A 9,272-nucleotide genomic window follows, 5' to 3' on the forward strand; every position below is an offset into this window, starting at 1 on the left:
GGGCCAGAGCCTTTTTTTCTATTTGGAAGAACAGAGAGCTAAACCTCACAGAGTTAATGAGCATGAAACAGGTGGTTCTCTTAGTCACTCAGACTACAGCCACCTGCAGAAATATCTTGGAATCCTCCTCTGCAACCCCTTACAGTCCACATCCAATCAATCACCAAATCCTGTTGCTTCTACTTCTGTGTTGTCTCTTAAATCCATCACTACCTTTTCTACATTTATAACTCAAGCCTCCAATACCTTTCCCTTAAGCTATGGCAACAACATCCCAACTAGTCTTCAAAAAGGTAATTTTTGGCCTTGAGAACATTTAATGAGGTTAAGCCATTGATCCCTGGGAAAGTCTTTGCTAAAAGAGTATATCACAGAGAGGTAGTACAGTAGTCAGGAGCCCCTCTCATAGACAGGAAACTAAGGTCAGAGAGGTTAAATAGCTTGTTTGGACCTGGAGTCTTCTGACTCCAAGTCCAACATTTTCTACTCCACCTTAACTGCTGCCCTCTCATCCCCAAGTGCACAGTAGGCTGGAGAGCAAAGAGTAACAAAGGCATGGAGGTGAGAATGAGGAACAATGTGTCAGGTTGCAGAGACACTGAGTATTCAGTTTTACTTTGTGTTGTCTTACTTTGGGAAAGGTTGTTAGTCTTTGGGAAAGGAATGGAAATGAAGTTTTTAAAATATGCAGTGAATTGGCAAGAGTCATTTTCCCCTTTCTCTCCCTGGCCTATGTATATCCTTGACCCTAGTGAGTTCCCTGCTGAAGGAGAGTTGGCCTGTTGTGTTTGTTGCTGTATCCTCCAGAGCTCAGAACAGTACTTGCCATGTAATAGGTGCTCGATAAATCTTGAATGAGTGAATACAATTTCAGGAGCATAGTAGATGAACTTGGCATGCTTTTAAAAAATAAAACCTAGGCTGGGCGTGGTGGCTCAGGCCTGTAATCCCGGCACTTTGGGAGGCCGAGGTGGGTGGATCATCTGAGGTCAGGAGTTCGAGACCAGCCTGGCCAACATGGCAAAACCTCATCTCTACTAAAAATACAAAAATTAGCTGGGTGTGGTGGTGGGTGCCTGCAATCCCAGCTACTCAGGAGGCTGAGGCACGAGAATCGCTTGAACCTGGGAGGCAGAGGTTCCAGTGAGCCGAGATCATGCCACTGCACTCCAGTTTGGGTGACAGAGTGAGACTCCATCTCGAAAACAACAAATAAATACACAAACAAACCTATGTCCAGATTTCAAAGCCTTGCTTGAGGCACAGAAATATCTTCCTTACCACATAATGTTAAGACTGAGAAGAGATGATAGCTGCCATCATCCCCTGCCTCCCAAATCCCATCCATTATTTCACTCTGAGTGAAGAAATGGCAGGGTCATAGAACCTGGAGAGCCCTTAAAGGCAAAACAACCTGAGGCAGTGGACTCAAGACAATCTAGATTCTTTCCTAAAAACTCAATTTTTCTCCTCCCTCCAAGAAGACACCCTTTGTTAAAACATCAGTATAGTGATTTCCTGATTTTCCATCTTGTACCCTTCAAACTCTCCCTTCCTCCTCCTCTCCCTCCCTCCTGTTCTATTGCTTTCCTCAACTAAGAACTCTCTCTTCTTAACCAGAGAGGGGAACAAAAACCCACCAGGGCAAAGAATCTCTGTGCCTGGGCATGTGGCACTCACTGCCTCTCTAAATCCCACTACAGAGATGACATGAGAGGCAGCAGGCCAGTTTTAGGTGTTCCCAGCCACAGAAGGGAGAGGCAAGTTTCCTGAAGTGAAGCTAAAGGCAGTTCTGTCCTGAGAGGCATTAAAAGGCTTCTGTGGGCAGCAGCTGCTGTGGGTGGCAGTTGTACACTTTGATAATAAAAGGGGGTGGTACAACGGCCCTTGGGTTTTCACTTCTCAGTTTTGTGTTTGAGAAGTATGGGGGGGAGGGGGGCATGATTCTCACTTCCCTTTGAGGATGCTGGGAGTCTTAAGGATAAAATTGAAGGGTTCCTGGCAGAGCTAGGGAGCTAACTGGCTGCAGTCCACACACCGTTGGGGTTTAGTGGGGGAAAAGGCCCACAGTACCACTGCATAGTTTCCTAGCAACAGGCAGGCACCTTGGGAAAGATTTGGCTTTGTCGCAACTGGGGAGTTGGCCTGGTGTATTCTGGTTCCTGCCTGAGAGTGTGACTTTAATAATGCTGTGGACAGCTCAGGAGAACAGAGCTTTGAATCCTTGTGCACCACCAAGCATAAAGAGCATCTAAACAGCCTACTGCTGGGCCTAGTCAGCTCCAGCTTTCTGAGCTGCTTCTTAGAGGCTGGGGTGACCAACAGGCTGATGGTGCTCAAAGAGGAGCACCACCCTTTGAGGGACACAAATGGCTTTCCTCTTCCACCTTAGCCTGCCTCCTGCCTGCCTGATGGCTGACCCACACTCTTCAAGATCAATGTGCATTTCCATCAGGGCATGCTTCTCTCTTCAGGAACCTTGTGGGACAGTGACTTCACAAAGAGCCCGGGAACTGGCTGGTGATAATTACTAAAGACGCTGTATCCCAAGGGTAAAATCCAGCATCTGTTGGTACTGTGCATTCCCTCTCTGTTCTGCCCCCGGAAGCAAAGCTTGAACAGATGGAGAGAAGAGTGGATAAAAGAAAGATTTTTTAAAAAGGGGTGAGTCAGGAACAAGGGAAAGGAGGGGAAGAAAGGAAAGACTTGACAGCGGGGCGTAGGGCGGGTGGTGGGGGGAAGAAAAAGTTGAGTGACAGCAACAACAGCTTTCTAAGGCTCTCAGCAACCTATGCCATAAACTGTACACTCCTAGGATCAAAGCAATCCTTTTATTAAATGGGCCCAATTTATAATGAGTAACTTTTAGTGGCTAGGGTGAAACCTAGTGTACCCTCGTGATTTAATAAAGAAAAACAGAGGCACTTTTGAATTGCATAGGTTGAGACTTTTGTTTTAAGCTTAAACTTGGCAGGTCACCAAATGGATGGGAAAGGGACCATTCCATGGTTAGAGTAAAGTAGGGGTACTGGCCCAGTATGCCAGACTGGGAAATATTGCTGGGAACCTTGAGGGGTTTATAAATAGCTGGGTTTAATTTCCCAGCAGAAGTAAAAACTGATGCTTTGTACCCTACAGATTTTGGACTACTTGGCTAAAGCTGAAGGGCTGGTGGGTAAATAGTGTAAAGGACAAGAGAAATGAGTGTTGGTAGATGAGCAAGGAGGCAAAGATAGTCTCAGCTTATATCCTTCCTGCTTTGGAGTATGGGGAGTTCCTGAGAATCAAGGACACCCTGGAGCCCAGTGCTTGAAAGAATCCAGTTTCTCTAAGCTCAGCACTCAAAACTTCCTCAGGGCCAGCTGATCAGACCCAAATCCTTGCTCATGTCTGACCACAAGAAGTGTTTCCCAAGCTGCCTCACTGGACAGCTACCCAATAAGGGTATGACTTTGAGGGGTTAAAACAAAACATTATAAGTCTTTTTTCCTCATCCTTCTATTAGCCTCAGGGTCAAAAGGAAGTTGAAATCACCAAACCCAAAGTCACAGAAATAGTCCTACTTGGAAATAACCAAAATGGGAAGTCGTTCAGAAGAAAGTCTAGAAAGGTCCATTTTCTGACTGTAACTTAGGTCATTTTACAATGAGAAGTGCATGAGGCAGCTCTGGCCTTTTGGGGGTGGGTCTGTGCTTCAGGTGGTTTTATTGTCAGATCTGGAGTGCATTTGCTGACTGCTTTTTATTTATCTGGGAATATAAGCAGATGTTTCTTGGCCTCTTGACTTTTTTTTTTTTTTTTTTTTTTTTTTTTTGAGACGGAGTTTCTCTCTTGTTGCCCAGGCTGGAGTGCAGTGGCGTGATCTCGGCTCACCGCAACCGCCACCTCCTGGGTTCAAGTGATTCTCCTGCCTCAGCCTCCCGAGTAGCTGTGATTACAGGCATGCGCCACCATGCCTATCTAATTTTGTATTTTTAGTAGAGATGGGGTTTCTCTATGTCGGTCAGGCTGATCTCGAACTCCCGACCTCAGGTGATCCGCCCGCCTTGGCCTCCCAGAATGCTGGGATTACAGGCATGAGCCACCGCGCCTGGCTGACTTTCTTGTGTAAAGAATGGTATTTTCGCCTATGAAACTATAAGGGAATGAAACTTGGTGAGCAAAATAAAGCTAAACTAAAATACTAAAATGAAACCATTTAAATCCTAGAGAGAAATCACTTAAAATCTTACCCCCTCAAGACCTAGGCTATACAATTATAAGGTCTTCGAACAGGAAATACTAAAGACATTTTGAGCCTACGGAAAGAAGTGGGAGACATATAAAAAGTGTCCAAGCAGCCCCTGAATTCCCCCCTGAGGAATGCATGAAGGAAGGGCATCCTTTTTCAGTGGGGATCAATTTAATAATTTAATAACAAAGAGTAAAGAGACCCTTTCTGAAGACCATGAGTAGGAAGCCCACGATTTAAACCAGTAGAAAGTATAAATATCCCAAAATTAACTGGGGAAAAGATCTGTGCTCCAATTAGATTCACAACTTCAAAAATCCCCCAACCCAATCTCTGGAATCAGACAGTCCTAGATATAAATCCTTGCTCTTTCACTTACCACCTCTGTGACTTTGGTGAAGTCACTTAATCTCTCCATGATTCAGTCATCTTATCTTAAAAATGGCAATTACAAGAGTACTTCTCTCAAAGAGGTAAATGACTGAATGATGATATAGGTAAAGCACTTAGCACAATGCTTAGTACATAGTAAGTACTCAGTGAATAGTAGCTGTTATTAAAAAGTAAGGGTGGGCCAGGTGTGGTGGCTCATGCCTGTAATCCCAGCACTTTGGGAGGCCGAAGTGGGTGAATCACGAGGTCAGGAGTTCAAGACCAGCTTGACCAACATGGTGAAACCCTGTTTCTACAAAAGCTACAAAAAAATGAAATAGCCGGGTGTGGTGGCGCATGCCTGTAATCCCAGCTACTTGGGAGGCTGAGGCAGGAGAATTGCTTGACCCCAGGAGGTGGAGGTTGCAGTGAGCCGAGACTGTGCCATTGCACTCCAGCCTGGGCGACAGGGCGAGACTCTGTCTTAAAAGGAAAAAAAAAAAAAAAAAAATGGAGAGGCTTCTACAATCCCTGAAGTCCCTGCTACTAGGTTTGGACTAAGTGGCTAAATCTGGATCCCTTCTTTGGGTTAGGTATACGGTTTCCATAGCATTCTGGGTAATGTTTTCTTTACTTTTTGTCCCCACTGCTGTCCCCTGACCACCAACCCCCAAGTCCCTAGACTAATGCAGGGGCTGTCTCATTTAATTTCTATTTCCACAGCTCCTGGCTCAATATGTGGCACATGGAACACAGAGTAAACATTCATTGAACTGAAACCAACAATCCAAGTCACTGCTGGCATTCTTAATCTTGCTTTCATTTCTGGGGTAGGATTTGAATGAGGAGTGATGGCTCCATACCCAAAAGAGAGGTTTCCTATCTTATAATTTGTGGTAACCATCACCAGATGTATTATTGTCCCTACTTAAAGGGTTCATTATAAAGTGCAAATTCCTGAAATCAATGTAATTTGCTTTGATATAAAAGTAGAGGAGGCCTCTTGGGCTAGACCCATGTGTGGCTCCTCTATTTCAGGATGACTTTTTATTGTAGGGACCCCAAGAGAATGATGACCCTCCTTGTTTTAGCTTCAACATCCCTGCATTCTTTTAAAGAATTCCTTGTTGCCTCAGTCACTATTGAAATTATTCCCTTCTTGAACATATTTTTGTTTTCCAATCTATACCACCAATTTGGGTAACAAGTTACCTGGGTTGTCTACCTGTGTACACAGTAGGCTTTAGAACGAATTTTATCATTTTATTTCTAAGCTTTAACCCATTTATGCCTAGTGTCCCATTACTGGAACACTAAGCTTGTGGGAGTTATTTATATCCTCCTGCTCAAGGTCATCGCCAAAGTCTGATTTATTACACAAAAAAATCTGCAACCTCTGGCATAAATGGGTTAATGGATACCTTTTTGAACTAGTACTATATTTTATACAAGTGAAAAAGTGCATGTTCACACTATATGTATTATTGTTGCATTATAGAACCACAGACCTCTCTGAATGGTATCTAAACCAAACACAACAACACTTTATTCAACTTAATCAGATTTTTAAGTTTCAATTATTTTGCCAAACTGAAGTTGCAATTAGGTTGCCCAACGGCTTAGTATTGCCAAACTGGCTGGTTAATTGGAGTACCCCCAGATAGTCATAATTTTATGTCCCCATGGAACATTCATGGTCTCTTGATCAATAGAAGCAAATTTATTATGAGTTTCACTTCCTTAAAAGGTATTTCCTTCGGTCACTAAAGTTTGAATTAACTAGATTTTAGTGTGACCTTGCTCTTCTGTGGTCAAGGGTTTATAATCATTGTACATACCTAAAGGACCATTTCACTTGTTTGCCCAAAGCGTCTAGTTCAGTGTTCTGCATACAATGAATTCCTTTTAACTAAGTGCCTTTTTTTGGTTCTGTTTTTCAACTAGTAGTCACAGTTCAAAAGGAAAAGGGGAAAGTGCAAATTTGGTAACGCTGTTTCTGACCTACATGATAACAGGGCAAAAGGGGAGGGGTGTTATAAAAATACTCTGTGTATTGCTCTGTGTAGTCCTAGTTAGGAAGCCTGGAGAAAAAGAGTGGGACATCTTCCTCATTACAGGTTTGATTCAAACCCTTGTGTGGCTCAGAATGCCCTTGTATTAAGTAACAGGATTAGGCCTCTCCCCATATCAGACGAATGGAAAAAGCCACTGTTGCACAGGAGTCCATGGTAGCGTACAAATGAGCTGCCATTTCCCAACTAGCTTATCTTCTTGGTGTGGTTCAAGGCAATTTGGGATACCTTGATCCTACCTCCCTCTCTCCCCTTTTCTTCCATCTCTCTGTTTCTTCTCTTGGGCAGTTTCCACCCGCCCATCTCTGCCATCATTGCCTGCCTACATAGTCCTTAAGCTAGCATCCACAGGCTTCTGGCCATTAGGGAGATGCATGGCTACCTCATACATATGCAGACAATGGAAAGGTTCCATAATCGAATTTAGGGAGAGAACAAGACAGCATGAGTGAGAGCAAGGGTAATAGAGAGTTCTTTTTCTCCCAAAACATACCTGAAAGTCATAAGCAGAATATGGTGGCAGGTGAGGAGGGCTATGGTAGTAGGTATTGTAGGATGTCACTTGGGGATGAGCATAGTAAGAAACTGTTGGATGGGTATTTTCAACAGAGCAGTTCAGTGCTGGGAGAGTTGGGTTCTGTAGAAAAACACAAATTAGAAACAACATAAACAGTCGTCACTAGGAGAATGGTTAAATAAACTTGGTACATCTATACTATGGAATACTATGCAGCTATTGATAAACAATGATGTGGACCTATTTAGAGAAAGTTGTCCAGGATATATTTTTATGGTTTAAAAGCCATTATGTTATATTAATATAGCATGATTTCAATTTATGCTTTAAAAAAAGACCCCCAAAATTATACATGTATGTACGTTTGTAAGTGCAAAGAAATTAACCTGGAAAGATGCATAGCAAACTGTTAACTGTGATTTATCTCTGGGGAGAGTAGTAGAATTAGGAGGTATATAGGGATTCTTAATTTTCTGCTATATATGTCAAAGTGTTTACAACTAATTTGTATTGTGTCATTTTCCCCAAACTTTTTAACTTGAAACATTTAAACCTATAGAAAAGTTGAAATTATTTGTGTGATTTTAAAAAACAAGAATTAAAAAGAAAAAAATAAGACTCAAAATGCAAAACATCAAATAGACAAGGCTGAACAAGCTAGTGTTCTTGCTGTGACAGAGTGTGTTCAATCACAAAGAGTTTGTAAAAGTTGTAAGGATTCTTAGAGATCCCAACCTTGCTAAGGGGCTCTGCTGAAGACATTTCTCATCAGCCCTGTAGAGTAGAGGCAAAATTCTAGCAGTGCACAGAAGCCATGAAAGACCAAGAAGAATATATTGATCCCCCCCCCTTTTTTTTTTGGCAAATAAAATGATGCAGACATAATTTTATATCCTTTTCACAACATGGTGGTGTGTGTAGCCCTTTATGGGTTAAAAATAATCTTGTCCAGAATGGAGGCCCTGTTCTCATCAGAGCCAAAGCACTGCTAAAGGAAGTTACCACTACTCATTAGTTCCCAAGTAGGACTGCTTTGTGCCACATGGGTCAAGGTGTGGGGTAAATGTTTTTTCCATCTTCCATGTCATTGATACCTCCTCCATTCATGTGTATAATTGACAGATGTCTGAAAAATCAGTGTGTCTTCCTTCTGGAACATATCTACAGCACATTAACAGAGAAGCAGAAGCTTCCTCTCAAGTGATGAAAATGTGTAGGCAGGCTTTGGCAGTCACAAAGGCAACCATGTTAGGGTGTTGGCAGGGGGAAACTCCCTTCCAGCAAGTTTCAACACAGTTCTGTTGCTCTCTTCCTTGGAGTGGGTTACTGTTTACATCTCTAGGAGGTTTGAAGAGCTACAAACCTCAGTCATTATAATGCAGCTCACAGACAGCCAGATAAATGTTTGTTAGCCTCTTTAATGTGTGGGAGAGGGCTGAGATCTTGATCATTCCAAGGGCTGGCTTGCTTTATAGAGGAGAGCACTCAGAAATGCCCTTACCTCTCCACCAGAATTCTGAAAAGGAATTCTATCTCTCGGGAAGTACCAGAAATCATGTTCCCTTGGCATTCTATCCATTAAAAACACACCCTCCAGCTCTTGCAAAATGAAACTAGCTCTTCTATCTAAATGAATTAAGCCTAACTGCGGAGAAACAATCATGCAATGTAAACTATATAAAAGTTTTTGTGTGTTCAGCAAGGCCAAGGGTCTAGACAATATTTGAAAGGAAGTTGACTATTATAGAGAAGGCAACACGGAAAAAACATGAGAGTAAGATTAAATGGGTATAGGAAAGTCTCTGAAGAGAAGAGAGTTGGGGGTAGAGGATATAGAGAAAATGGACAAGCCAACAAGAGAAGGAAGAAGAGGGAGGGGAATGGAGTGAAAACTTGGTCAGGGATGGGGCAAAAGAGATGGCCCAAAATAGTGGTCTGGTTATATTTTAAATCAATAAATCTGATTTTACAATAAATGTGGGCCCTGTTTCTATTTGTGTGCACATATAGGAGTGTGTGTTTGTGTGTGTGTGTGTATGTGTATTTCTGTTAGAATTCTGGGACTTACATTGTGAGACAA

The 9,272-nt window shown here is 42.6% G+C and overlaps 1 protein-coding gene across 3 annotated transcripts in view; it reads right to left on the reverse strand.

Annotated features, from left to right (window-relative positions):
* The window catches only part of TMEM255A (transmembrane protein 255A), a 52,095-nt gene that overhangs the window by 2,461 nt on the left and 40,362 nt on the right, over positions 1-9,272 (reverse strand). For all 3 annotated transcript variants that reach the window (XM_011977183.1, XM_011977181.1, XM_011977180.1), the window contains one exon: positions 7,169-7,312. In XM_011977183.1, coding sequence (XP_011832573.1) covers positions 7,169-7,312 — 144 coding nt within the window. The remainder of the gene's footprint in view (positions 1-7,168; positions 7,313-9,272) is intronic.

The sequence above is a fragment of the Mandrillus leucophaeus genome, unplaced genomic scaffold, assembly GCF_000951045.1.
Source record: "Mandrillus leucophaeus isolate KB7577 unplaced genomic scaffold, Mleu.le_1.0 Scaffold174, whole genome shotgun sequence".
Lineage (NCBI taxonomy): Eukaryota > Metazoa > Chordata > Mammalia > Primates > Cercopithecidae > Mandrillus > Mandrillus leucophaeus.